This window comes from Fusarium redolens (genome assembly GCF_020744475.1).
Source record: "Fusarium redolens strain MPI-CAGE-AT-0023 chromosome Unknown BKA55scaffold_12, whole genome shotgun sequence".
NCBI classification, from domain to species: Eukaryota; Fungi; Ascomycota; class Sordariomycetes; order Hypocreales; family Nectriaceae; genus Fusarium; species Fusarium redolens.
In genome coordinates, this window is record NW_025763675.1 from 1,437,818 (window position 1) to 1,465,621 (window position 27,804).

Below are 27,804 nucleotides of genomic sequence, written 5' to 3' on the forward strand. Positions count from 1 at the left end.
TTTGGTTTTGAGAACCTTTTCTACAGCCTCTACCATTGATTGAGGTGCTCTGCAGGCCAACAAACACCTCCACAAGTGACCCAGCTAGGCGCAAGGTTGGGCAATCAGCGTCCACTCATCACTGGTAGCTCGTGGGCTTACAGGGACTACTGTAAAGACTTATTCCTAACTTTGCAGGATCACGGACGAGTTTGCTAACTAGGTATCAATTTAACTAATCTAAGGATTACACGCTTGCAGAGTGGACTACCTAATTGACGACAGCTTGATACTTACCAACCATCTTACCAGACTTTGGGTTAATACCGTTCATCCAGCCTCAATCAGAGCTCTTCTCATTGTGACCACTCCTCATCACGGCTTCCACCCATGCTGTAATACTTGCCAAAGACGCGAGTCTCCAGGTCCGAAACACCACCCGTATACTTACGAGCCTGACGGCGGAAATAGATACGCTTAGCCCATTTCCAAGATTCAATACCGAGGAAGAAAAGCACAGCTTCAACAAAAACAATACCCCATTCCCAAGAGATAGGAGCATGTTTGAAGACGACAGTGTTGAGTCCAGGTATATAAATGATAGGGAACATGGTAACAAAACCAGCGATAATGGCCCAGAACAAGAAAGGGTTCCTCCAAACGTCGTAGATCCACTGTGTGAAGTACTTCTTGCTCTTGGGCTGCATTCGGAAGAAAGACCTTCTCATGTTGATCATCTCCCAAGCGAGGAACAGGGCGAACCAGGTTAGGCATGCAAAGGTTGTTGAACGAGCACGGAAAATGACCCTGCAGTCTTCGCTGTATGTGTTGTTGCAGTTCTCTCCAATGTCATCAGCGCCATTACCGAAGCCGTACAGAACAAGGACGAATGAGGAGAGGCAAAGGGCTGACATCCAAAGGCCATAGACGACCATGTCAAGCATCAGTTCAGGAGTAAAGACACCTTGTTTCAACTGAGAATGTTAGTAAGGATCATAAAGACAATAGAGAACATACGTTTTGAGGAGGACGCTGCATGATATCTGGGGCGGCAATCTCAAAGCCAAGACCCATATCAGGCATACCAGATGTGATCATAATGATCCAGAGAATTTCAACAGGTGCCAAGGGGAAAACCGATAAATTGTTCCTATCCTTGAAAACCAGGCCAATCAAGAGTGTACAAGCTTGGGCAATATTCTCAGCCAAGACGTGTAGAATAAACTTCTGAATGTTGTCAAACATTCTTCGGCCTTCTTCAACAGCGTTAAGGATAGATGCAAAGTTATCATCAGTCAAGACAATGTCGGACGCTTCCTTGGCAACATCAGATCCAGCCTGTCCCATAGCAATACCCACGTCCGATCGCTTCAAACTAGGCGAGTCATTGACACCATCACCGGTCATGGCGACGAAAGCCTTGCGACGATGAAGTGCTTCAATCATGCGGACTTTAGTCTGAGGGGCACAACGAGCGACGACAAGAGGCAAAAGGGGAAGTTGATCAATCTCATCGTCAGACAGCTTGTCAAACTCTGAAGCAGCCATAACCATGACCTTGGCGACATCCTTGGGGATCTCAGACATCTTGGCAGGGAGAATACCAACTTCAAGAGCGATAGCACGAGCCGTTTCGGGGTGGTCACCGGTAAGCATGTGAACGCTGACACCGGCTTCGTGACATTTCCTGACTGAAGGGGCAGATTCAGGGCGAGGAGGATCGTACAAGCCGATGAGTCCACGGAAGACAAGGTCCTTTTCAAATAGTCCACGGTCAAGTTCAGCCTCGTTATCTTCGACATGAGGAATATCCGTTCGACTGGCGAGAGCAAGAACACGAAGACCAAGTCGAGCCAGAGACTCCATGTTGCTCAAAACATCTTCCTTGATGGCGTCGGTGAATTCCAGAATCTCGTCACCAGCAGCATAGACGGGACAAGAAGCCAAGACGCGTTCAACTGCACCCTTTGTGAAAACCCATTGCTTCTCAGATTCGCTGTCGTGGAAAATAACGGACATCTTCTTGACATCGGAATCAAAGGGGAATTCGGCAACTTCATGCCAGCGGGGCTTGTCGCCGGACGATAATCGCATACGGTTCCAGTTGAATCGAGAAGCAAATACTTGCATGGCGATCTCAGTTGGGTCTCCACGGGCATGCCACTCACCTTCAATCTCATGGACAGTGGCAAGATTGGCAAGCGAGGCGACATTGAGGTACTCGACAAGGCTGGGATCTTGGGCTGGTTGGGAAGCAGGGTCGATCGATGTACCTTGAGACTTTTCGTTCTGGAAGTTGATGTTCTTGGGCTGGTCTTCGGTAAGGGTGATATCTCCAAGGGTAGGGTTGAATGGTTCATTGGAAGCGCCAACAGAGTATGTGCCCCGTCCAGGGATCCAAGCCTTTTTGACAATCATTGTACCTTGGGTAAGGGTTCCGGTCTTATCAGAGCAAATGTCTAAAAGGTTAGCTATGTTTGCATAGTAACGCATGGAACTTACTGGTTACGGCACCCAGAGCTTCCAAACTCTTTAGGTTGCGTACAATGACATGTCTCTGGACCATACGCTTGGTACCAGCAGCCATAGTAATGGTAAGAACAACGATCAGAGAAGCTGGGATCATAGAGAGACCAGTTGCCACAGCATAAATGATGACCTCCCTTTGCGAGCTAAAATCATTGGCTGCCAGAACAATAATAGCACACACAATAGCCGTGCCGAGAAGAATGATTGCCAACTTGGAGAGCTTGCGCTGCAGGGGAGTACCGACATTGACACCAAGGAATCGGCCAACAGCATCAGAACCGGTCAAAGTCCAAGCTTGCATCCATCGACCAAAGTTGGTGTTACCCTCGGCATCACGCTTTGGCTGTCGACGCTTGGAAGACTTGCCACGAAGAGCAACAGCAATTTGACCGATCTCAGTGTATGTACCAGTAGCGAAAACAATGCCGCGAGCTCGTCCCTTTGTCACAGTAGACGAGCTATAAGCAACGTTGAGTCGATCACCAGGGCCAGTATCATCTGGAAAGGTCTTGTTGATCTCCTTGCGAACGGGCAGAGACTCGCCAGTGAGAAGTGCTTCGTTGGTTTCAAAGTTGACAGCCTCAACAAGACGGATATCCGCAGGAATGGTGTCGCCAGTCTTGAGCTCAACCATATCACCAGGGACAATCTCAGCAGTCACAACAACTTGGTTGTTACCGTTGCGGACGGCGTGGGCGGTAGGAGAGCTAAGAGAACGCAGAGAATCCATAGTCTTGGCCGCTTGAAACTCTTGGAGGAAGCCAACGACAATGTTGAGCACAATGACTGCGGCTACTACACCACCCTCAATCCAGGACTTGATACCAAAAGAGGCAGCCATAGCAAGGATGAGAACCTGTCCCCCAAAGGGCAAATGAGCGACTCTACCGTTATCTCTAAAGCTTCCTATCAAGTATACTCCAAGGAAGCCTATGGAATGTAACTTACTAGAGTCAAGGCATTTGCGATCTGCCCGATAAAGATCTTGAGAGGTTGAACACCTTCTTGTTCACCGAATTCGTTTCGACCATAAGTTTCAAGACGTTGCTTGGCTTCAGATTCAGTTAGGCCATCATCGAGATTACCATCAAGCTCCTGGGCGACCTGCTCAAAGGTAAGAGCATGAGCAGGTGCCGTCATCGGAGAGTTGGCTTGACCCGAGATGTGAGGCTTCTCTTCTTCGTTCTTCTGGCCCATTTTGAAAGTTGATGAAGAGGAATGAGTTGAAGAATTTCGAGAGAGAAGAGGGACGAGGCCCTTTTAAGCTGCGCCTTCACAGGGGATCAACGAAAACAAGATACCTTCCAAGTCGGACACCGATGAACCATGAGGTGGATGAAGGTGGATGTGCCAAGAGTGACCATCACAGGAGGTGCATGGCGAAACAAAGGTTGCGCCAAGCTCGCTCATGAGTAAACAATTTTATTTGGAGGAGAATTTTTATATGTGGAGATGATTGGCATTCAGAGTAATATGCCAAGGCGATGAGTCGGAGGATGTAAGCCGCGTTACGTTGAGATGTTGACGAGAGTTTGAAGTGTTGAAGACATTGCCACCTGAGTTAGTGACACAGGTAATGGATGTCTATTCCGAGTATAACCTGAAAATTCTGTAGCATCGACTCACTGTCCAACTAATATGAGGCTTAAACAACCTCAGATTTAAGCAAGAATCTTTATCTGCGTTGTAAATCATTGGTTAGGCAATCAATTCAGAGCTCGCCAAGTTTATCTCAAGAGCTTAAAGTCGTTAGTGGTTGGTCCTTGCTTCTTGGCGTCGATGGGGTCCTCCAACCTGGTTCTTTCGATAGAGCACATGGCAATGACATAATTTGACGCTGGAAATAGTTGTTCTTGGTCTTTTTAGAAGCGCAAGTGTTTGAGCACTCGTAGAGACGTTTGATTGTCATTATGTTGGTGCTTGATATGCTTCAAGTCGTTTCTAGATCAAATTCCGTAGAAATGAACGTATTGGAAAGCGGGTCTCTTCATCGGGGAGTCGGACTTGACCTCCTATTCTGCAGGGTCTAAACGATCCCCAGATTCCCGTCTCCGCGATATGTGAGATAAGATTCGGCAATTACGTAGTAGTCTTGGGATGTTTAAAGAACCAGGATTAACAAGTGTAATTATTATTCGTATTATAAGATAATACTTACGTAGGAGAAGAGAAAAGAGGATGTTGGCATTCTATTCGTCCTTCCTTATTCACCATGGCGCGGTGGTACGCGATAGAAGTTACAGCCCTCCTACCGTGGAAGGTACCCTATGCTTTCCAGGTTCATTGTGGTCGGCTCTTGCCCGCTCAACCGATGCAAAGCTTTCAATGACCAAACATCAACTTCGCAACACTTTGCCAAGCTCTGCCAAGACAATAACCATCTCGTCATTTGCTCTAAAGTCACGGGCTCGGAATACTCATCAATTAATGGCCAGAACTGTTGATGCACAGCCATGCCGTTGCGATATTCCGAACCGGCACCAAACACTCATTTCTGATGTTCTAGAACCAGGTCTTTGGCTTGCAAGCCACGACTACAAAGCACGTTAATCAGTCTCGATTGCTGTATAATTGCAGTCACATGTCGCGACCATTATCAGGCAATTCTGGTTCTCCTCAACTTGACTACTGAACCCTCAGAAAACACCGCAATTCCGTTTCTTCATCGCTGAAAATGGAGCCAGTTGGGATCATTCTGCTCGTGCTTTTTCTCTTCATCATTATCATGGGTCCTTTGTATGTCTTCCATTGTCAAATTGGCCACCTGCTAACTTGAAAAGAGCATGCTTCAGAATGAGCGTGCGGAGAGCGTCGGAGAAAGTTTTCAATCCCCAACCTAATCAACTGGACAATGCGCGTCAAAAACTTAGCACCGTTACAACCTCAACGGCCATTCCACAAGCGAATCCCGATCCCACCCCCGATATTGAAGCTCAGACTCCACTCTCCGGGTTCGGTGAATGGTGAGTGCATCCGCTTCCGGTGAAGTTATTGGCAGTTTTGTCTCCGCTTTCATGCTTCTCGGCCGTAGCTTGTACGGGCCGCTCCTTAGATCTTACTGACATTCTCAGTCCCATCTGCATAGGTCCTCTTGTTCCGGAACCAGTACATACCGTCAACGCTGACCCACGTCCGATTCTCGAAAAAGTTTCAACGGTAACGTCTCACGAGACAACAAATCAAACCAACCCCGGTCCAAGTGTGCAAACAACAGCCGATGAAACCAAGGACGACATCTTGACGATGAATACGTGCGGGCATTCTTTTCATTCAAAATGCCTTTCTTCTTGGTTTTTGATTGAACGATATGATTGCCCTGTATGCAGAGCGCCGTACTACAAAGGGATACCACGTCGCGAAGGAGCTTTGAGCGTGACACCGTTCTGGTGATAACCGCCACACTTGATTGATCACTAATCTCAAGTTTAAATTGGTCCAAGATTGCTTTGCCAAGCCAAACAGCGTCTCATTCAACTGTCAGAGCATAGCTTGATGACGCTTACAAGCAGCCTGCAGCAATACGGATTCCTGATTAGTCCAGCCTCAGCCACAACAGTTACTTTTCATCATCTCGATGCCGAATATTTGAATGTTTCAGTTGTTTGGAACTTTTTCGAACGCTTCTACGGCCTCCTCCGATTAAATTCATTGGCTGCGCTCAATTTGTTCCGGAGTATCTGCAGTCTTCCGTTGCTGGGTGGTTGAAGCGTCACAGCGGAGCAAAAGCTGGTGACATAATACGTACCGCCACCATGGATCGGCGATCATCCCGCCCACCCAAGTCTAGATGACTTCATCGCCATCAACAAAGCCTGGATCGAGGGATTTGGTCACCGATCGTTTGGACACTTGACAGTTCAACAAGCCATGCAATTTAACAGGTGATCCAGGGGGCTTCATGCCCCATTGTGTTACTAGAGACATGTTTGCTCCGGAAATAATGACAGCAATAGCCCTACCGGAGGCAACATCGTTCCCAGACCATGCATGACGCGCCCTGCGTCATTGGCTCTTCGGGCCACTTCCTCCGACTACCATCACTTTGAATCTTGGAGAATGTTCGTTGCCGAATTTATCAGGTACTTGGCCTGTCGACTTTTAACTGCCTTCGCCTCATGACATTCAATTCTTCCTCAATACATCAATTGACGTATGTCATCTCGTTTCTTGACATCTGCTGGAAGGCTTCTTTCCCTGCGACTTTCAGTTGGTAGAGCATACAGCACGACCATGACACAGAAACGGAAAAGAACCGGTGCTCATCCGTCACCTCCGGTACCTGAGATGCCTGATGCTCCCAGAAGAAGCAGCCGAAGAATAAAGGATGCTGCCGAACGCCCAAAGGCAGACGCATCAAATTCGATGAAAGCTTCTGATCCAAAGAAAGCAAAGGCTGTCTGGGATACAGGCAAAGGTGTCGAAGAAGCCATGCGCGAGCTGAGCGAGATGGAACAAAAGTTACAGACTGCCGTCCGAACACAACGACTTGCCGTTGAGTCCTCAGACCTTCAAGTCAAGAAGGAAGCCGCCAACGAACCTGATATTCGACCAAAAATGTACTCGCCGAACCAGGATACTGTTGTTCCTCGAGGAAATTTGGACGGGAAACCAAAAGCTGTCAGCTCTGTGCCACTGGATGAGTACGACGCCAAACGCGCTGCTGGCGATGTCGCTGATGCCAAAGGGGAAGACGACGGCATGGACCGAGGTGCCAGCAGGCCTCCCCCTGTGAACAGTGAAATTCTTCCTCTACCATGGAAAGGAAGGTTAGGATATGTGAGTTTGGCATTGTAACTTCTAGACATTACTGACTTTACAGGCCTGCCTGAATACATACTTGCGCAATGCAACCCCTGCCGTCTTTTCTTCGAGGACCTGTCGCATGGCTTCCATTATTGAACACCGACATCCGTTAGCAAACCCTGATGAACCAGAACATCCTACCAAGAACCGGCCAGACAAGAACAAACCCGCAGACCACGAACGGGGACTCAAATATGTACAAGAGTTGGGCTTAGCGAATGCAAGAGATATTGTCAAAATGATTCGATGGAATGTCAAGTACGGCATCAGATTCATGAGACTGAGTAGTGAAATGTTTCCATTTGCAAGTCATCCAGAACATGGTTACAAGCTAGCGCCCTTTGCGTCAGAGGTGCTGGCGGAAGCTGGCAAAGTAGCTGGAGAGCTGAATCATCGTTTAACAACACATCCTGGACAATTTACACAGATTGGTTCCCCACGCAAAGAAGTTGTTGCCGCCGCCATGCGCGATCTGGAATATCACGATGAGATGCTCACTCTACTCAAACTTCCTGAACAACTTGACCGCGATGCTGTCATGATCCTTCACATGGGTGGCACTTATGGCGACAAGCAAGCAACTATTGACCGATTCAAAGAGAACTACGCCAAACTTTCAGACAGTATCAAGCGACGCTTGGTGTTGGAGAATGACGATGTCGCATGGAGTGTTCACGATTTATTGCCTGTTTGCGAGGAGCTCAACATTCCTCTTGTACTCGACTACCACCATCACAACATCATATTCGACCCATCGATAAGAGAGGGTTCCAAAGACATTATCGATCTTTATGACCGCATCAAGGCTACATGGACCAAGAAGGGAATTACTCAGAAAATGCATTACAGCGAGCAGACTTCCAGTGCTGTCACACCAAGAGATCGTCGCAAGCATTCCGCCAGAGTCAAAAGTCTCCCACCATGTGCCCCCGACATGGATTTAATGATTGAAGCCAAGGATAAAGAGCAAGCTGTTTTCGAATTGATGCGAACTTTTAAACTGCCAGGTTGGGACACTTTTAACAACATTGTACCATATGAACGACCAGACGAATCACGAAAAGCCGTCAAAAAGAAGGCAAAGAAGGGCAGAAAAGCAAACGGCGTCAACGGAGAAGTGGAGGATGATATTCAGGTACCTGAAAAGATTGTCAGCGCTGAAGATTTCGGTATGGGGGGTCCTCAGGCAAGAGTGTATTGGCCTGAAGGTATGGAAGAATGGTTAAGACCGAAGAAGCGAGAGATCAAGAAGGTAAAGGAGGGCAAAGATGGGACACCTGTGATGAAGCAGGATGGAGATGAATGATTACGCGTGGTTAATGTTTGTAATTTCATGTAAATATTGTACTATTAATAAAGATAATGCATGAATATTGTGTTCAATTGTGTGGTGTTGAAAATCGAGGTGCAGGAATATACAGGGTAGGAGGTATCCAGAAAAGTTTTCAAGACCTTCCCAAGTCAAGTTTCCCAAGTCAAGCTTCAACTTTTCTTTTTACAACAAACAAGATGGGTTCTACAAATTTTCACGGAACAAGCGAGAGCTTTTTGCGCTGGTTCAAGTCTTTGCCAGATGCTACATTCTCCGACGCCATTAAAATTGTTGATCTTCGTGATCGCAATGCTGGTCGTGGTATAAGTAGGTGCTCATACATGCCTGCAGGGTCAAGCTAACAAAACAGTCGCTCTCGAGGATATCCCTGCGGAAACAACTCTGTTTACCATTCCGAGAAAAGGAATCATCAATGTTGAAACCTCGGAGCTGCCAAAAAAGATCCCGGATGCTTTTGATCTCGACAAGCCTGATGATGATGATGCACCAGGACTGGATTCGTGGAGTTCGCTCATCCTCATCATGATTTACGAGTACCTACAAGGCGACAACTCCAAATGGAAGCCTTATTTTGATGTTCTTCCTTCGTCATTTGATACGCCCATGTTTTGGTCCGATAATGAGCTTGACCAACTTCAAGCCAGCCATATGCGACACAAGATCGGCAAGGCTGATGCTGAGAATATGTTTCAAAAGACACTGCTTCCTATTATTCGAAGCAACTCTGAGATTTTCAATGCTGGAAACAAGACTGACACAGAGCTTATCGAGATTGCCCACCGGATGGGCAGCACCATCATGTCGTATGCTTTCGATCTTGAAAATGATGAGGAAGAAGAGGAAGAGGCGGATGGTTGGGTTGAGGACCGAGATGGAAAGTCGATGATGGGAATGGTACCAATGGCGGACATTCTGAATGCCGATGCCGAGTTCAATGTAGGTGAATGTCTTTGATGATTGGCAAAGCTAACAGAATAGGCTCACGTCAACCATGAAGAGGAGAGTCTTACCGTGACCAGTTTAAGACCGATCAAGGCGGGTGAAGAGATTCTCAACTACTATGGCCCTCACCCGAACTCGGAGCTCCTAAGACGATATGGATACGTTACCGAGAAGCATTCTCGTTATGATGTTGTTGAGATTCCTTGGGACATTGTTGAATCAGCCTTGACCTCCAACTTTGGCATCTCAAGTCAAGTCTTGGAGCAGATTGTAGGTTACATGCACTTGCAGATGACTCAGCTAACCTGAATAGCGTGGCGCTCTCGAGGAGGACGAAGAATTCGAAGACACATTCGTTTTGGAGCGAGAAACAGGCGAGGTCAACTCGGATGGCACCTTTGTCGAGCCTGCTCGATTCGAAAGCATGCCCGAAGATCTCCAGGAACAACTCAAGACATTCCTCAAAGGCATCAAGAAAGCACAGCCCAACGCTATCCCCGACAAGCGAAAGAGAGACGAGATCCATCAAGCTGTACTGGTCAAGATACTGGAGGCTCTTGTAGCGAGATACCCGACAAACATTTCCGAAGACGAAAACCTACTCAAGCAAGCCCTCAACCAACGAACTCGCATGGCTATTGTGGTCAGACTTGGAGAGAAGAAACTGCTTCAAGAAGCCATTACAGTATCTTCTGGAGACGTTGAGATGACAATGGACGACGAATCTGGACCAGCCAAGCGTACAAAGCTATCTGGTTGATCCATCAGCGGGGTTATGTGATAGATCTTGTTTCCTCTCCTCTCATGCAAGAGGTGCAGAAGGCGATTGCGAACCATCCGCAAGGCAACAATTCCAATCAAAATCACAATTATCTACTATTTAAATGATTCATATCTTGCACATATTGTTTTCCAACTTCTTCCTTCTGATCAGCGACCACATTGATGAAACTCAAGTTGCTCAACCACACAGCGAGATATGCTGACAAACAATTGGTCTAGATCAATCCAGCCCCCCAAGCACTGTTGAGCTTACAGTCCGGCTGAGACATGGAGTAGAAGTCTGCTCTGCTCTCACTTTACAAGAAATGCCTCGCTAGACGCGGTTCCGCACTCGCGCCATACAAACTTCAACCGGAGATGTATGATAACGGTTGAAACACGAGTCCACCATGTTGATGGCCTCGCTGTTGAGCTATTCAATCGACGATCTGTCTCGGTTACATTTAACCATCTTACGGTGTACGCCACCCCCAAAGACTTGCAAGCGAGCACAAGGCATACAGTTAATGCTCGGACTTGAATGATCCCGAACTCAACACCATCAGAGAAGAGGCTTGAACATTGGTTGCTTCCTGGTCACCTGTCGAGGTCCCACACGACTTCAAGACACACATGTCTTGCGGAAACACCGATGTCCTTCTGGCCTCAGATGCAATTCAGCTCTTGTCGCATAAATCCAACGTTGCCAAGTCGCAAGTCACCAGATTATCAAGGGTTAGCGCCAACAACTGATCGACATCAAGATCGAATCTCACCCATTGGCCAGTATGGGATACTTACCCGGTGGGAGTGTCCGGTTGGGGTCTACAGTCCATCTATCCGTGGAGTATGGGTCAACCGGTGTCAAGCAGAAGAAGCGTAAGAGGGGTCGGGCCGCAGTGATGTTGCATGAACTGGGGTATGCTCTCCAGTATTTCCTGCCCACAGCATACAGAAGTACCATGAAGCGTGGCACCAATCCTCAATTCAAGAAGTCTTGAATAGGCTTTAAGGGTATGTGAAGATGTCTGGCAGAGTGCAGGAAAGCTGACAGTGGATGTATGGTGGCGTCATTCTCCCACTTTATTGCTTCTATCACCGGAAGTCGGGATTCCTTAATGGTTTAGTGACCGAGGAAGCCCAAGTGGTAAATCCGAGATGAGGCTCTGCGGATGAGTGAGTTTATAAAAATGGCAATTGCTCAAGTGTGATCGACAGATGATCTCCAAGTCAAATAGTGATCATGTTGAAACAGGTACGCTGAAAGCTCAGCTCTAAGCTCAACTAACACTGTCAGAAAACATCGAAGCATAGCTCAAGCCGAAAAGGAAGCTCTTCAAGCCAACCTAGCCCGGGCTTCTTGTTTATCACCAACAAACTCGTCATCCACAACCCAGGACGTGACGATTATCTTCACCTTATTCCACCCAGCTCGCCAAACTACTACCGCGGCGAAGTCCCAAGCAAAGTCATGCGCTACAAGAACGGCGAAGTCTCAGAAGCAACGGATTGGCGATGGTTTCGAGACGCTTCCACGCTTCCAGCATCCGAAGGACAATTACTGAGAGTGGACGGCCGCGGAACCTGCATCACAGATCAATATGGACATTACTACCCGGCTGAAGAGTATAAAACGTTTGGAGTTGCTGCTTGCAATCCCCTTCTTCCAATCATGGTAGCCGAGCAAGACCCTCTCGTTACCACATCAAACTGGGAACTCCTACGTGTATTTCATCCACCATCAACCCCCGGACTCTCTCAAGTGAGCACCATTACCAGTACCATGGGTCCTGGGCCTGGTCCTTTGCTACACGTTGCTGGCAGATCTCCCGCTTGGATTCCTGGCCTACTCCCTATGACCTACAAAGCACCTCGACGTGATGCACCACACTCAGTAGGCCTTGGAGGAGAACTGCCTATTGTTCTGGGGCTCATGGCATTGAATGCACCTCCAGGCAGTGAGATGAGCAACCATTCGATAGAAAGTGTATTTCTTGGACACAGTCGATTATGGAAACACGGAGCTTGGACAAGTCCTGATGCTCCCAGAGGACGTAAGTTGTCCACTGGATTGCTGATATAGCTAACGACCATAGACCCCCCAACAGCTTGTGAAGATCCAAAAGGATTTATTGTCAAGGTGTTTTTTGACCCAGACAACCAATACTCAACTCGAGAAGATCTCCGCAGTTTTGAGTGGGAGAGGGCTATTGTTCGAGATTGACCCAAATGTTTGACATCAACTTAAGCTTGAATTGATTTAGTCTATTATTCCGTATGAAGCCCCCTGCTCTGCAGTCTGCCCCATCGTTATCCCCATACATGAGGCCAGGTGTAGGACCGTGAATCACGGCTCGGTTATGTATAGTCGACTCAGACTGCGTCAGGAAGTCGTACAGCAATATCGCCAGATTGGGTAATGTATCGAACCCAAGGAAGCGAAGGATATTGCAACTGCAATTGTTAGTCTTGATCGAATATTTGACGAATTTCGTACCTTTGGCTCGGTAATCTTTAGATACCGAACCTGAATACCACTTGTGGTAAAGTAAGGGATCTCAAATTTGACCTGGATAGGTCGTTTGGCACCCTTACCCACACCTCCGACTCCTCCCATACTACCGCCGAAACCACCCATCATACCACCACCTTGTTCATCATCTCCTCTCACGCTTGGCAGGCCCAGCTCAGCACGCATGAGGAATTCCTTGCCACCGCCAAATTGTTTAATCTTCCAGACAATGGCACTTTGCTCGGGGGCGTAATGAACGGATCCAATGTTTGTTCGGAAACGAGGACTATCGGCGTCATCTGGAACAGGAACCACGATTTCGACATTGTTGGCAGTACTGCGGCGCTTGAATTGAGCTCTAGCCTTGAGCATGTATTCGATTCGAGAGCCTGAATGGGATTCGACAACACATTCAACCCAGATCAGAGGCTTGACTTGAGTGTTGAGACGGTAAGACATGAGCTCGAATTCGCCGTCAGGGGGGATAAAGGAGATGGTTCGGTCGTTTTCGAATCGTGATAGTCGTACACATTGGTGGAACTTGACGTCTTCCATTTCGATAGCTTTACCGCGGGTGGCTCGGCCGGTTGTCTCAAACATGACCTTGTCGTTCAATCCTAGACGCAACTCGGGCATACCACTGAGATAACACTTCATCTTGATAGCGCCAAGAATCTCTGATCGAAGGACATTGCCGTTTGCAGACACCAAAAGGTTGAGAGACTCGACAACATCGAGGAATACTTCGTTCTTGCGGTAACGGATACCCTCTGATCGCCATGACACAGCGTTTGTAACAGCAATTGGTGGTCGAGCTTGAATCTCGAGCTTGTGAGATTCCTGGGTGATGTACTCCTGAAGGATCTTGGATTCTGTTGTTTGAGGATAACCAAAATCCATCATTTCGTCGAGAAGTTCGTAGATGATGACAAAGTTGTCTCGAATGGATTCTTCTTCTAAAGCTTTGAAGTACTCGGTAAAGACCTCGACGATCTTGTGAAGGAATAGGAGGATTTCGGCGGCATTCGTGTTTCGTTTCGTAAGGGCGAGGAGGTAGAGGTTGTTATGGCGGATGTAGAGGTACTATTCGGTCAGCAGAAGCCTCCAAGCATGGAGAGTACATACGTTGATGCCTTCATGGGAGAAGCATGGTGGAACAGCAGAGGAATCTTCCTCAGCTTCTGAAAGGAGTACGGGGAACTTTTCAACTGCTGACATGGGAATGTCACCACGATAGTTACGGGCAAGAAGGGTCTAAATTGTCAGCGAGGTCATATTCAATGGCGTTCAACACACCTTGCCCTTGAGATCTAGAAAGAAGAGTGCGGATGCCATATTCGATGTCTTGGCGATGAAGCGGAAAGGAGGTCGCGATAAGATGCGACGGTCAAGTTCAAGATGAAGAGGTCATGCGCAGTGAGCAAAACAACAACAATAAATAAAGAGAGGCTGAATAGTAATTAAGGACTACAGAGAAGTGCAGGCAATCATCATGGTCCGAGGCGCAATCGTTTCGTTGGTTAAGCTGTTTCGCTGGCATCTTTTGGATGCCTGGTCATTCCAGCTGGTGACGACACGGTAGAATATCGGATATTGGTGGGGTAGCTTGAGCTTCACGTCACGTGAGAGATGGATCAGAAATTTTGATAAAAGCTTTGGTTTTTTTTGGTCTCTGTTTGTTTTCTCTTCTCTTCAACGCACCCTCTAGACAGTGCAGACCATTACCTAGCCTGCAACCGAATGGCATTCTGTCATTTCAGCCGTGGAGCCGTTGATGTGAGCTGCGATTTCGTGGTGCGGAGAGGGAGACCTGGCTCCATTAAGAACTGCCCGAGTATTATTAGTTGCTTTGGCGGTGTCAGAGGAGCCGGACATACAATTCGTGATTGAGACATTCGATCTGGGGTAACGTGGCAGGTGACCTCAGCCACGACTTTGTTGGGGTATCGTGAACCGAGGGTCCTCGACTTGATCCAGGGCCTTTGCTCTGACGAGATCTGAAATCAGGGATCTTCGTGGTTGTCACAATTGGGCATTCGTAAAGATCGTGGCAAAGTTAAATTTGCAAGATCATGTCCAATGAGCTTGTGACCGGTGCATCCATCTAGCGTTTATCACCAAGTCGAACGCGAGGTCCTCCAACAGTCTCCAAGCTCACAATTTACACCAAACGACTATGACGGAGTAATTTCAGTGTTTGAGATTCAGAACTCAACTCAGTCCGTGCAGACATGATACCTCCGTTCAACCGATTCAGGGTCCAAGATATCAGTACAAGTTGTCCAATTTCACCCGTCACGATCATATCGCTATCCGCACAATGACACCGTATCATTGACACATGTCAAATTCACATGTTGATCAGTTACACATCGGAGACCAAATACAGGTCCGTAAAGTAACCGAATGCCGACTGGTTTGGATAAAGAGTAATGCAAATGCAACCTTACTTGAAAAGGAACATATTAGCATAGCTCAGGATGAGCAATCAATGAGCAATCGCATCTGACGTTATCAGACAATTCCATTGGATGGAAAAATAACATTCAAACGCATCAGGAAAAGGATATAATCCTCTGTGGCATGTGCTTGAGTTGATATTGTTAGTGGATTGCTCATGACTCGGGCGACCCGCTTAACAATTGTGACGATGAGTATACTTCTTTGCATGTGATGTCGGTGCATCATCATCCCCAGTTTTGACACGTGCTAGAGGCCCAGAGGGGCTTCAGGTACAATTCCTAGTGACTTTAGCTTCGACGTTGAACGTTGAGCTGAATTGATCTTGTGATGCTGCGGACAAAACCTAGGCCCAACAAATTTATCGCATCATAGTCAAGCGAATGGTATATCTTGCGATGATGCCCTGATATTGGGTCCAGCTCTCTTAGCGATCTTCCCCACTACGCCTCTAAAACAAGTCACCTGAAGCCACTGTAGCCGGCCCGGTTTTTAGTGGGTTATCGTCGTGCGCTGGGCTTGTTTGTTCAGCCGGTCCCTGCAGCTCAGGAAAGAAGGTCCCGCGAGCGCCTGACGTTAACAGGTTTCTCGTCTTGTCCCCCCACGATCGCTCCTCTCATTCCCAATCCATTCTCTCCCCCAACATCTCCGCTCCATCATCAATATCAGTATTCCTTTCTTTTCTCTTTTGTTTCTTTGCGATATTATTTGCGGCCACTGGCCGTTTCTTTCGATGCTTAGTTGACATATCCGTGTTATCGCCGACCATGGAGCGCAATCACATGCTTCCTGATCGGGAGACCGAGTCTCGTCATGTCCTCGGACCACCACCTGCTCGACCACCTCAATCTCTAATGGCATTCTCTCCTCCAGCTTATTCCAATGTCGCTTCACCAAATGCGATAAAGTTTCCTGATGTTCCTACCGATATACCAACTTCTTTGCCTCCTTTGGCTAGATTCGAAGCCGATAACGATACCAAGTTACCACCTCTGAGTTCGCTTACGAGCGAAATGGCTTTGGAACCAACAAAAGCTTGGCTTCCTTTACACCCTATGCCTTATCCGCCAGTCCTCGCGCATAGTATTGATAGTCCGACACGAATGGATCTTGACGGGAGTAGCAACAGTGTTGTGAGCGCTGCTTCTCCTGATCGTCTTGATGCGAGGGCTGGTAGCGTCAGCCTTGATGATCCAGATGTACGACTGGCAGCTGAGGCGCTTGGTGATTTGAGAGCAGGTATGTTGTCAGTTCTGATCAAAAATCATTTCTAACGTCATAGACTTTATATCTTCACCACCTCATAGAAATTCCTCTCTTCCAGTTAGTCCACCGACTTCTGGGATTCAATCGAATCAACCACAATCTCCACAGCCTGAACCGCTTCTGTCTCTACTTACGACGACTCATCCATTATTGGCGAGTACAATTGAGGGCGCCACTTCGGCATATGGTGGTGCCAAGAACTTTTCACCGCGTTTTCGATCTGGCGCCGAATATGTTGAAGGATACCTAACACCTATTGCGAATACCGTTGGTTCGGTTGGTCGAGTAACCGGTGTTGAAGGAGGTGTCAGATGGTTTTTGGGCGCTGGAAGACGGCAAAACAGTTCAACGTCAGACTTGGAAACTGGCAACAGCAAGAAGCGACGCAAAACGGACGAGGATGAAGCCGTCAGCAACAAACGATTCGAGAGTGAAGGAATGCAACAAATGAGCGATGAACAGATGGATACAGCACCTTCACCGTCTTCAAAGACCATGTCTCGTCGCATGTCAACTACAAGCACCGTCGATACTCTTCCTGCTTACGACGAGTTGCGATCACCCGCATATACCGAGACTGATGCCAATTCACCACGACCATCCCGACCAAACAGCGCTTGGCAATCACGTCTGATTACGTCTACTTCTGGTCTCAGTGTCGCTATGAATCAGGAGAGTCTGCGAAGTCTCAAATATTGCCTACAATGGCTTCGCTGGGCCAATGATCACATTGCTCGCGTGATTTCAGCCCTAAAGACTACCCTTGAAGAGTACGAAAAGGTACCAGATGGACAAGCTGGCGAACGAGCTGATCCTGAATCTCGCTCTCAACTTGCTGCTCGCATCTCAAACCTCAAGGGCGACGTCCTCAGAACCCTTCGAGAAGCTATCAACACTGTGTCAAAATACGCAGGAGGCGCATTGCCTGAAAATGCACGAATTCTTGTGCGACGTCATCTCACTAGTCTACCCCAACGATTCCGTGTCGCCACCATGACCGACAGGAATGCCGGGCAACAAGATAACGAGACTGCTCTCACTGAAGGTGCACACAAGGTTTTGGTTCTGGCCAAAGAAGGTTTGGACATGGTTGTTCAAGTAAGTGGTGTTGTAGATGGAACAATTGTCAGCGCTGAGCAATGGCTCGACCGTATGGGCAAACGAAGAGCTCAAGAAGATGAGAAGCCAATGCTTCCTCAAACTGAGGTCAATGGGGATGTGAAAATGGGTTAATTGGAAACGACAAACGAAGTGGCGGTGATACCTGCGAGTTCCAATATCACGAGGAACTGCATTCTTATTCGAATGACAAACGACCAGTTGGTGACGAGCGAGTTGGATTTTGTTTCTGGCGTTTGGTTGGCTTTGTAGCAACGAATATGAGCTTGCTTTCAGCATATGGTCAATTATTGATTGGCTGTCTGATGGTTATCATCTTTCAGACACCTGAATGTGATGTGCGGGTCGGAACAACACAGTACCGGCTATTTAAGACTCTTTGGATGCAACTCGATCACTCAATCATGGCACCTCCAAGATATTCCACCACTCGAGTCAAAGCTTGTCAACATTGTATAACCGCCAAAACAAAATGTGATCGCAAAGAAACTTGTGGGCGATGCGCCTTGCGGGGTTTAACATGCAGTTATCCTGGAAGATTTCGAGAGCCGAGTATCGTAGATTTGCAGCACTCTGGGAACTCAGAGAGCAATTGGGAAAACTCGAACACGTCGGACACTCTGGACTTTGAGCAGAGCTCACTCCAGACAACAGACACTCCAACTGGCGACCTTGACTTTGATCCACTGGACCTTGTGTGTCCTATCAACAGTGACGACATCAAGAACCGATGGCTCAACTCTTATGTTCCTCTGCCTGGTCAATCGCCCAAGAACTACACTCAGAGTGTCATCAATTTTGTCTATCGAATGCTGAAATCGTATGCCTCGACAGCAATTCGAGGTCGTCTCCCACCATTCATCCATCCTATGCAGCAATCATTGGTGCCACTCTCAACCTGTTTTACTCTGGTCCGAATATGCGACCCTTTACCTGGCAATGTGAGTATTGCCGCAGATATTCTCCAGCGAGAAATGACAAGACTTTACGAAGAGCGAGGGACATATGACGGCATCAATCTTGTTGGAGTGTTTCAAGCGTACCTCATCTATTCCATGGTTCTGTTCTTCCACCTGGGCCCTTCAATGCCATTTCTTCGTCAGGCAATGATCAACCTCCAAGAGATTGCATGTGCGACCTCTCGTGAAGGACTTGTATGTACGGCAGAACAACGAGGTATCCGACCAAAATGGCAATCATGGATTATGGCTGAGGCCAAGAGACGAACACTATACACCATGTACTTTCTGGACAATGTATTATCAGCTCATGATGGTCTCACCACGTATCTGGGAACTGAGTTGAGGGGACTATATTCGCCATCGAGCAAATATCTATGGCAAGCTGATCGCAATGGATGGGAACAGACCTACAACTCTCATCTGGCTGAATGGGGAAGTGAACCCTTTCGACTGGATGAATTGTGGCCATTTCCAGATGGAATGAGTGAGGAACAGATAAAACGACAACGACGGCGGGTAGATCGATGGTTGGAAGATGTTGACGAACTTGGGACAATGCTATATGCAGCCTCAAGCTGCACTCACGGGGGGTAGCGCTGACTTCCTCACTACAATATCCGACACAACTCGGGACCTTCGTCAGATCGTACAGCCTTGTCGCCAAGATCAATTCTCCTCCATATCGGCCAACTTACCTCTAACCGTTCGCGTATGTCATCAAGAACATGTTTGCCGAATTACGCCACAGGATCAACGACCTAACCCGTCGCCTTGAGTCATTGCAGTGACCTCAACCAAAGGAAGCCCTGTAACAGAAACAAAGTTCAGCACCAACCGTTAGTGGCGTTGATCGTTGACGGCTGGGTCCCCGGTGATCCACTAGTTAAAGCTTGACTCTCAGATATCAAGTATTCATCGCCTCCCATCATCCTGTATCTACAATTACAATGAATTTAGCTTCATTTCCACGATATGTGGAATGCAACAGGTCCCGACTCGAATCGAAATGCCCCCCCTGGGGTTGTAGCCGACTATAACAATCCTGAAGATGTTTACTGGACGTTGAACATTGTCTTGACGGCTATCTGTGTATTCTTTATTACATTACTTTTTATAATACGAGTTTATGTGAAGCGAACGATTAGTCGGAATTCTGGATTAGAAGATTGTATGTCGATATCTGATGTTGAACAAAGCTGACAGTTTTAGGGACATGTATAGCAGCATTTGTATGACCAGACACCTAATATGTGGCTATTGCTAACCTTTAGATCACCTCCATCATATACTGCGTCACTGTTTTCATGAGTACGTCCATTTCTCTTTTTGTTGCGTCACTAACAAGATAGTGGCCCGATATGGAGCAGGTTATCATGCTTGGGAGATTCGTAAACCAGAATATTACAACTGGCTAAAGGTGAGTAGCCAAGTGTCACACGATCGGTCTAACAAATCAGTGGTTTTACGCCAGTAGGGTTGTCTATATCCCAGCTGCCTTTTTCACCAAAGCGACCATTCTACTTCTGATGGCACGAGTTTTTGCTGTCGAACCACGAGTCGCCAAGGGAATCAAGATCTTGATATGGGCTTTATTGGTGGCATGCATTCCGATTCAAATCCTTCGAATTGTCAACTGTTATCCTATCCGGACATATTGGGATCCAGATGTCAGAAACGCACGATGTCTCAACCAACGAAAGATCTTCTTTTCAGATCTAGCCCTATCGATTGTCGCCGACTTGGTTATTCTTTTGATTCCAATACCTTTGACTTGGAAACTCAGAATGTCAATAGGAAAAAGGATCAAGATTGTCTTGCTTTTAGGGGCTGGTGGAATTGCCACAGCATTGACACTGTTCCGTGTTGCCAAAGCGGTTGACTTTTTGAACTCGGATGATATCACTGTCGATTATACGCCGATTGGCATTCTAACGTATGTTTTGTCACCCGATAATGCATGTCTAACGATTGTAGGGCTCTTGAGATTACTATAGGCTTCGTCTGTGCCTGTCTTCCATCTCTGAACCTCCTGATCGAACATCATGTCCGTAAGCGTCGACGAGAACGAAACCCGAATTGGCCACGCGAGCGAACACGAACCTCTTTGTTCAAGAAACGCTTCCGATGGATTAGTTCGTCCACAGAACACATGTCCTCTCGACCGAATCGGCCTTCAGATGGAATGATTGACTTGGACGTGGAAATGGCCATGTTGACGGGTCAACCTGTACGGTTACGAACGGGTAGAACAGCAAGTGCAGGATCTCATGAGGTTCGACCACTTGACCATCGACTTAACTCTGGTGACGGACGAAGAGAGGGATGGCTGTCTCGAGATCAGGACGATCAAGACGAGGTACAGGACAGCAAGTTTATCATGAGAATGGTGGAGGAATCAAGAGCCAGAGCAGACGAGGGGGCTAAAGAATCCTGGTGTCCAGTTTGGGATGGACCGAGGGATCCTATGGCAAGTCAAGGGAGTTGGAAGTAGAGCGTGCGGACGCATTAGAGCATAGAATTGATATCTCAGGATAGCGAGAGCTTCCACCCAAACTTGTGAATAATCTCCCTCCAGTCTTGGTTTGTACTCGATACTTGAAGATCTCTTGTATGCCAGATCAGCTTGAGTGCATTCCAAACAGCAGATATGTTGCTAATGGGCCATTTACTATCCATCAACATGAAGTGATCCAACACGACCTTTCGTTGCTCATCCGATGAGCATGCACAGCCTGCCAAGAACAGTGGCCACATGGGGAATGATCTTCGAGTTTGTCCTTCAACGATGATATCGGAGAGACAAGAAAGAAGTGATTCATGAAGTGCCAGAATTGATGGGTGAGTGATGGCTGTGTTGTAACAGACAAGGCGGAGGTAGATTTGGGCCGCAATTCTGAAAGACTCGGCGCTTCGCAAGAGGTAGTCGTCAGAGCCCTGAAAAGAGAGGTCCTCGAGTCGTTGTTCAATTTCCTGGCCTGTTGTGTACAGTTGATCCTTGGAAATGTCGTGAGTAGATAGTGACGATATTTCGTTGATGATGTCGACGAGATCCATTGAGCAGCCAATCTGTTCATCAACCAGATTTCGAGAATGCGGGAGTGTAGCCTCAGCTTTGGCCAAAGCAGCCATTGCTTGGTGTAAAGAGTCCTGGTGAGTAGGTTGTGTAGTCTCCATGAGAATATATCGAAACCGGAAATACTGGAGTACAAACTCGGCCACATTGGGGTCAATACTGTTTCCGAAACTCTCAAGTAGAGCGAGTGCGCCTTGAAGATGACGAAGCCATGTCGGACAAGATCCATGTGCGATTTCAAGAGATGCCAGAAGAACACAAGTGAGAAGATTGCCTTCACTGCCTTGGGGATCTGGAAGTGCGTGTTGTAATTCATGGAGAGCTCGGACTTTGTACTGCATTGACAGAGCACGGTAGTCTCTTCCATCCGGAACAATGTTTTGTGCCCATTCTGCTGCGCTCATGGCTAGGACAGCGGAGAACAAAGGGCCTTGGTAAAACATTCGTGGAATGACTGATGTACGGAAGCCATTCCGACTGGTATCCACGTAGACTCTGCTCCTGGAGATTATTTCGACATCTAATCTGTTAGCAGGTGACTAGTCGCTGTAGGATACATACAATATTGTACGAGAGCTTTCTCGACTGAACGTCCCGACTCAAAGGCAAACGGTGATAAACTGCGGGGAACAGATTCCTGTGTCCAAACAATTCCCTTTCCTTCAGTCGTATTGCAAATAGCAACAAGTTCCCGAGGTGAAAGATTCAGAAAGCTATGGCTCTGGTTATCAATCGGTACCAGATAATGATCATTTGAAGCCGCCACGATAAACTTTAACGGATTCGATGCTGAAGCTGGACTCGGAAAGATACAGTCATCCCCGGCTCTTTGACATCGTCGACATGTTGGTTTCTCTTCGTCACATCTTCGTTTTCGTCTTCGACAGTTGAAGCAGCCATCTCGGCTCCGAGAGCCACCTGACATGATGCATTGCAGTTGGTGTTAGTTGAGCGTTGATGGTGGGGAACGGATGGACTTCCGATCAACGCCACGTGACGGCCGACGATGTTTGACATGCATTAGCCTTCCTCTTTCATTGATAACCTTGAATAGCTACTATCTCGCTCTATCAGTGATCTGACGTCTGAATACATTTCATCAGTGGATTCCTACAGTTACCCTGCAGCCATGCGGAGACGGATATTAAACGGCCATACCAATGCATCATGACGATCACAGACACTTCTCTGTACAGTCCACAGATATCTACGTCGCATTACCATTCAATAGATTCTTAATACAGCATATTTCCCTCATGTTCCTGCTAATTCAATACCTCAATGGCTATGGCCACATCCCGACACATCTCCGATAGTGGAGGGTTAGCCCGCAGTGGGGTTCTCGGAGTCATACTCGGTCGGCATACGGAGGCTAACATACGTCGATCAATTCTTTCTCACTTACACCAAATTCTCTCCCGTCAATTCAACGCTCAGCATAGCCTTCAACATGGCTAATGATCATATCCTCACCCTGTCATGCCCTGACAAGTCCGGCATCGTCTATGCCGTGACTGGCATCTTTGCCGCCAACAAGCACAACATTCTCGACCTCCAGCAATTCTCTGATCCCGTTTCCGAGCGCTTCTTCATGCGTGTTCACTTCGGACCTACCGAGACCGAATCCACCGAGCACCTCGTCGAAGCTTTTGATAAGCTCGCTAGCGAGTACAAGATGGACTACGATATCCGACCCGTCGCCCGCAAGACCCGTGTTCTCATCATGGTCTCCAAGATCGGCCACTGTCTGAATGACCTCCTCTTCCGCATGAAGACCGGCCAACTGCGCATGGAAGTCCCCGTCATCGTTTCAAACCATCCCGACTACGCCGCCCTCGCCGAGAGCTACGGAATCGAGTTCCACCATCTCCCCGTTACAAAAGACACCAAGGCGCAGCAAGAAGGCCAGATCCTCGATCTCTGCAAGAAGCACGGCATTGAGCTCATCGTCCTAGCCCGCTACATGCAGGTTCTCTCGCCGACGCTCTGCGAAGCCATGTCCGGACGCATCATCAACATCCACCATAGTTTCCTGCCTTCTTTCAAGGGCGCCAAGCCTTACCACCAGGCTTACGAGCGCGGTGTGAAGATTATCGGAGCTACTGCTCACTTTGTGACTGCTGATTTGGATGAGGGTCCTATTATTGAGCAGCGGGTTGCTCGTGTTGATCACAGCATGAATCCTAAGGAGTTGTCTGAGGAGGGATCCAATGTTGAGAGCCAAGTACTTGCTGCTGCTGTGCGGTGGTATGCTGAGAGGAGATTGTTCCTCAATGGACACAAGACTGTTGTCTTTAATTAATAAAAGTTTGATTTGACTTTGACGAAGTTCTATGCGAACTATGGTGATGTGCATGAATCGTTGTGTTTACCTATGACTCTCGAGGCGTCTGTATGCGGTGATAGTGAACGAGCTGTTACCAATCCCCGAATAGCTCAGCTGGAAGAGCGTTCGGCTGTAACTGATATATGACACCGAAAGGTCACTTGTTCGATCCAGGTTTCGGGGATTTCTTTTGCTGTTTGTAGCATTTGACTGTTGTCTTCGTTCGGTCGTGAAGGTCTACTTTTTTTCCCCACAAACTGAAACACAATTTGGCGACCGCAATAGAAAGAGTATTTACAGGAACAATAAAGCAAAACGTAGTAAACGACACAGTACGACAAAAACCCAACTAGCAAAACGAAGTTTGTCATAAAGAAAAGACGCAAAAAGATGAGTTCCCCGAAACCTGGATCGAACAAGTGACCTTTCGGTGAGATGCTTAACAATTACAGCCGAACGCTCTTCCAGCTGAGCTATTCGGGGAAATCTCCGAAACCGGAGGAATAGCCATTGGACTTGGTTGGGAGAGGGAGAATAAATTATACCTATACGCAGCGTCTTTGCTTGAGGCACATTTGAGCATTACAGTTGGCTTACCCTAAGCTGGCTTGCAATGAAGTTGGTTTCGAAAGTTATATTTGGGCGAGGAATGATATCGCAAAGTTTGAATCTGAAGACAATCACATGAGATGAAACAATACCCTGCGTCATCCGTGTCACAATGCGACGCCTCAACACCAAGCTTGCATTTGAGGATACCTCAACCACTGCATCCAGTCTTCAGTACTCCACAAAACCGCAGTTCGAATCGTTGTTACAGATTAGCTCACCCCATCAATGAAGACACACGATTAACCACAATCACCATATACCCAACTTTCCTCGCCGATCGCCATAGCTACTCTTCTGATCGTCAGAGTCATCCCCGAGTAGCTCAGCTGGAAGAGCGTTCGGCTGTAACTGTACCGTCACCGAAAGGTCACTTGTTCGATCCAGGTCTCGGGGATTCATTTTTGCTCTCATCTGCAGTCCCAAACATATCTCCCGTCATCACCTAACAACTCTCACAGTCCTTCCAACCTCTCCTCTCTCAACCTGCTCAACCCTACCCCTAACCTTCTTCCAAACCTCCTCAGCAACCTCCTCCACACTCCCGCCCGCATCAACAACAACCAGATCCTCTTCCTCCTGCGTCCAACCCTCGCCCTCATCCAAACCAAGTCCTTGCGCTGCAACATCCTTCCCACCCATACTAAGACCCCAGAATAATTCCCGTACACGTTTCTGCATATCAGATCGTTCATAAACTTCTCCACCCCAGCCACCTCGTGCTTGAGCTTGCTCTTCGGTCAGATCGAGAAACAATACAAGATCTGGCCGGGGAAGACCGCGTTCTGGTGCTCGTGCCCAGGGGAGGGTCAGAGAGGGGTTTTGCTTGGCGGCTGAGTAGACTATGCCTGAGTGATAATACCGATCGCAGACAATTGTAGTACCAGAAGCGAGCAGAGATTGAATTTGTTTGCTAAACAGTCAGAATTGAAGTGTAACAGACCGTATACTCACACAGCTTCCCATCTGTTTGCGCTGAACAAAAGATGAATAACATGATCATCCATCTCAACATCACTCTTGAGATAACCATCAATCATTTGGCCAATTGGTGTAGTCCTGTCTACAAATCATCAGCATAATTCACCACTTCTTCAGCGACTTACCAGGAAATCTCATAACCTTGACCTTTTTACCCTCCTCAACAAATCTCTGCTCCAACAGTTTCACCTGTGTAGTCTTTCCACTTCTATCCAAACCCTCCAAAACAATGAATGCGCCCCGGGCCGAATCATCGGCAGTATCAGAGCTCGCGATCGCGGCTGTAGCTAAATCGTTGATTGAAGCCATGATGGTTGATGAGGGGAAGTGGATTGCTGACGAAATATTCACACTGTTTTGGTTAGTGGTTCACGTGGGACACAGTGCGACAGAAATCAGATCATAATTTGCACTCAGTAGACATTCAGACAGTTCAGGTAATCAATTAATACTCAGACAATAATATAATCACGAAACTAACAGCCCCAGCTCTTGGTAGCCTGAGAAGAAAAGGTACGCCGGCCGAACTCCTCCATCCGTATCCATTCCATTCCATCATTCATTCCATATCCATTACCATAACAATTCATGACTTGTTCATTTCCTCATGAGCTTGTGTCAGCTTCGTCATGTGCGCTACCGCTTTCCCATAACTCAAAACTTTCTCCCGTTCCTTCAATTGGTTCCAAAACTGCAGCCTTGCTTGAACCTTCTGTGGGCTTGGCCATTAGGTTGTCGATATCTTCTGTTGAAGGATCGATAGGCTTTTCCGCCACTGTCGCAGTCGCGTTCACCTCAGGTACTGGCTCATCTTCAGGTACAAAAATGACAGACGTCTCATCACACCCTTCGGCATAAAAGTCGGCAGTGTTCATTTCTCCCAATGCGACACGCTCTTTCTCAACAATCATCTCATCAGCTCTTGGCGCGCGACGAGTTTGAGAGATATCATCAGGAGGAGGAACATTTTCCTTATCGCGACCCTCAGCACGATCTCTGTTGAGCTTTCGTTGACTTTCCTCGTCGGAAGAAATATCAAGTACACATGTGCTGTGTTGAAGAAGGTTGGTCATCTCTTGTTCAGGTGTGTCCTCGTGAATGTCAAAGAACCAGCTAGCCTTCATGTCTGGTTCATGTAGAGCAGTGATGGGTTCTTTCTTGGCGCCATAGCCAGGAATAGTACCCTTGAGAGCAGCATCGAGAGAAAATGGAGCGGCAGAACCAAGACTGAATGAAGGAGGATCAACACGAGTGTAGGGACCAACAGTACGTCGTCGGCTAGATGCGATACCAGATCGCTTGCTTCGTGTAGGAGATCGACCAGCTGGAGCATAAATGGGAGAAGACTTTGAAATGCCAGAGCTGAGTTTGGCGGGTGATTTAGGTTGAAGAGTGCGTCGGGTCTTGGTAGGGCTCGTAAGGCGATTAGGAATGGGAGATGCAGACACAGATGCAGGCACAGATGCTGACACTGTAGACTTGAGGATAAAGGCGGAGGGTTTGAGGATGCTGTCCTTTAGGATGTCCTTGTCCTTTGAACCTTTTGATCGCTTGGCAAAAGTAGGATCGACATTTTCAGAATCATCGGTATCAATCAGTTCAGCCTTTCGTTTACCACCAGTAGGCAAAGCTAATCATGTCAGTGAAGCCCAAACACTCCGCATCTCCACATACCATTTTGCCTGTTCTTGAGACTTGTCAAGGTCTGAAGACGAGTCCCATCAAGGGGAGCAAATGGTTGACGAGTGACAGTAGCCATGATGGACCCAGTAGCGAGTGAAGTTATTGTTTATTGTTATCGCGTGAGTCAAACGTGTAAATGAGTGAAGACGATGATGAGTGAAAGTGGGAGAGAGCGGGTAGAAAAGAGGTGCTAAAGGTGGGTTCTGGTGCGGAGGGCGCGTGGAGAAGATCGGTAATAAGGGAGCTCAGCGCGAAAGTGGGTTCACTCTAGGGCGTCGTGCCTTGGACGTGAGCGCGGACGTGACGGGCAGGCCACTAGAAGCAGGTCACTAGAATGCCTACAGAGGGCAGTGGGCCAGACAGGTATGAAACGAGAAATGTAGAATCGCGACCGTGTTAATTAGTACGCAGTAAATTAGCAGCAGACATCAATTCAGATCAAGATATGGCCTCTTGATGCCTGAG

The 27,804-nt window shown here is 47.6% G+C and overlaps 12 protein-coding genes and 3 non-coding genes across 15 annotated transcripts; 9 read left to right on the forward strand and 6 right to left on the reverse strand.

Annotated features, from left to right (window-relative positions):
• Positions 1-185: 185 nt before the first annotated feature.
• On the reverse strand, positions 186-3,532 carry BKA55DRAFT_102274 (uncharacterized protein). The gene is made up of 3 exons (XM_046184674.1): positions 2,482-3,532; positions 997-2,438; positions 186-953 (listed from the first exon to the last, which is right to left on the reverse strand). The coding sequence occupies exons 1-3, from the start codon at positions 3,347-3,349 to the stop codon at positions 336-338; spliced, it is 2,928 nt and encodes a 975-aa protein (XP_046047195.1). The 5' UTR covers positions 3,350-3,532; the 3' UTR covers positions 186-335.
• A 1,088-nt stretch (positions 3,533-4,620) lies between these two features.
• On the forward strand, positions 4,621-5,282 carry BKA55DRAFT_102360 (uncharacterized protein). The gene has a single exon (XM_046184676.1). It carries the CDS (start codon positions 4,687-4,689, stop codon positions 5,056-5,058), a length of 372 nt encoding a protein of 123 aa, XP_046047196.1. The 5' UTR covers positions 4,621-4,686; the 3' UTR covers positions 5,059-5,282.
• Positions 5,074-6,333, forward strand: BKA55DRAFT_102334 (uncharacterized protein). Its single transcript, XM_046184675.1, has 3 exons — positions 5,074-5,244; positions 5,289-5,471; positions 5,580-6,333. Exons 1-3 carry the CDS (start codon positions 5,183-5,185, stop codon positions 5,896-5,898), a joined length of 564 nt encoding a protein of 187 aa, XP_046047197.1. The 5' UTR covers positions 5,074-5,182; the 3' UTR covers positions 5,899-6,333.
• A 459-nt stretch (positions 6,334-6,792) lies between these two features.
• BKA55DRAFT_596066 (UV-endonuclease UvdE-domain-containing protein) lies at positions 6,793-10,346 on the forward strand (the record flags this gene model as incomplete). Its single annotated transcript, XM_046195889.1, has 6 exons — positions 6,793-7,284; positions 7,328-8,461; positions 8,875-8,950; positions 8,994-9,580; positions 9,623-9,856; positions 9,900-10,346. 6 exons carry the CDS (start codon positions 6,793-6,795, stop codon positions 10,344-10,346), a joined length of 2,970 nt encoding a protein of 989 aa, XP_046047198.1.
• Positions 10,347-11,411: 1,065 nt separating this feature from the next.
• On the forward strand, positions 11,412-12,652 carry BKA55DRAFT_102368 (uncharacterized protein). The gene is made up of 3 exons (XM_046184677.1): positions 11,412-11,603; positions 11,646-12,402; positions 12,445-12,652. The coding sequence occupies exons 1-3, from the start codon at positions 11,592-11,594 to the stop codon at positions 12,570-12,572; spliced, it is 897 nt and encodes a 298-aa protein (XP_046047199.1). The 5' UTR covers positions 11,412-11,591; the 3' UTR covers positions 12,573-12,652.
• Positions 12,653-12,721: 69 nt separating this feature from the next.
• On the reverse strand, positions 12,722-14,195 carry BKA55DRAFT_517692 (Mu homology domain-containing protein; the record flags this gene model as incomplete). Its single annotated transcript, XM_046188208.1, has 5 exons — positions 12,722-12,802; positions 12,846-12,949; positions 12,995-13,943; positions 13,986-14,114; positions 14,157-14,195. The coding sequence occupies 5 exons, from the start codon at positions 14,193-14,195 to the stop codon at positions 12,722-12,724; spliced, it is 1,302 nt and encodes a 433-aa protein (XP_046047200.1).
• Positions 14,196-15,644: 1,449 nt separating this feature from the next.
• On the forward strand, positions 15,645-19,261 carry BKA55DRAFT_648664 (transcription factor Opi1-domain-containing protein; the record flags this gene model as incomplete). The annotated part of the gene is made up of 3 exons (XM_046197252.1): positions 15,645-16,559; positions 16,645-17,684; positions 18,338-19,261. The coding sequence occupies exons 1-3, from the start codon at positions 16,088-16,090 to the stop codon at positions 19,259-19,261; spliced, it is 2,436 nt and encodes an 811-aa protein (XP_046047201.1). The 5' UTR covers positions 15,645-16,087.
• A 378-nt stretch (positions 19,262-19,639) lies between these two features.
• On the forward strand, positions 19,640-21,158 carry BKA55DRAFT_596070 (uncharacterized protein; the record flags this gene model as incomplete). The annotated part of the gene is made up of 4 exons (XM_046195890.1): positions 19,640-19,835; positions 20,017-20,110; positions 20,142-20,600; positions 20,642-21,158. The coding sequence occupies 4 exons, from the start codon at positions 19,640-19,642 to the stop codon at positions 21,156-21,158; spliced, it is 1,266 nt and encodes a 421-aa protein (XP_046047202.1).
• Positions 21,159-21,193: 35 nt separating this feature from the next.
• BKA55DRAFT_596071 (fungal-specific transcription factor domain-containing protein) lies at positions 21,194-22,665 on the reverse strand (the record flags this gene model as incomplete). The annotated part of the gene is made up of 2 exons (XM_046195891.1): positions 21,194-22,194; positions 22,302-22,665. The coding sequence occupies 2 exons, from the start codon at positions 22,663-22,665 to the stop codon at positions 21,194-21,196; spliced, it is 1,365 nt and encodes a 454-aa protein (XP_046047203.1).
• A 128-nt stretch (positions 22,666-22,793) lies between these two features.
• Positions 22,794-24,368, forward strand: BKA55DRAFT_575455 (formyl transferase). Its single transcript, XM_046193384.1, has one exon. It carries the CDS (start codon positions 23,191-23,193, stop codon positions 24,040-24,042), a length of 852 nt encoding a protein of 283 aa, XP_046047204.1. The 5' UTR covers positions 22,794-23,190; the 3' UTR covers positions 24,043-24,368.
• On the forward strand, positions 24,166-24,250 carry BKA55DRAFT_t206. Its single transcript has one exon. It is a non-coding gene; the product is annotated as a tRNA-Tyr (tRNA).
• Positions 24,369-24,462: 94 nt separating the features above from the next.
• BKA55DRAFT_t208 lies at positions 24,463-24,549 on the reverse strand. The gene has a single exon. It is a non-coding gene; the product is annotated as a tRNA-Tyr (tRNA).
• Positions 24,550-24,989: 440 nt separating this feature from the next.
• BKA55DRAFT_t207 lies at positions 24,990-25,072 on the forward strand. The gene has a single exon. It is a non-coding gene; the product is annotated as a tRNA-Tyr (tRNA).
• A 44-nt stretch (positions 25,073-25,116) lies between these two features.
• Positions 25,117-25,965, reverse strand: BKA55DRAFT_516977 (thymidylate kinase-domain-containing protein; the record flags this gene model as incomplete). Its single annotated transcript, XM_046188139.1, has 3 exons — positions 25,117-25,588; positions 25,630-25,738; positions 25,782-25,965. 3 exons carry the CDS (start codon positions 25,963-25,965, stop codon positions 25,117-25,119), a joined length of 765 nt encoding a protein of 254 aa, XP_046047205.1.
• Positions 25,966-26,079: 114 nt separating this feature from the next.
• On the reverse strand, positions 26,080-27,785 carry BKA55DRAFT_575459 (uncharacterized protein). The gene is made up of 2 exons (XM_046193385.1): positions 27,331-27,785; positions 26,080-27,286 (listed from the first exon to the last, which is right to left on the reverse strand). Exons 1-2 carry the CDS (start codon positions 27,413-27,415, stop codon positions 26,262-26,264), a joined length of 1,110 nt encoding a protein of 369 aa, XP_046047206.1. The 5' UTR covers positions 27,416-27,785; the 3' UTR covers positions 26,080-26,261.
• Positions 27,786-27,804: the final 19 nt, after the last annotated feature.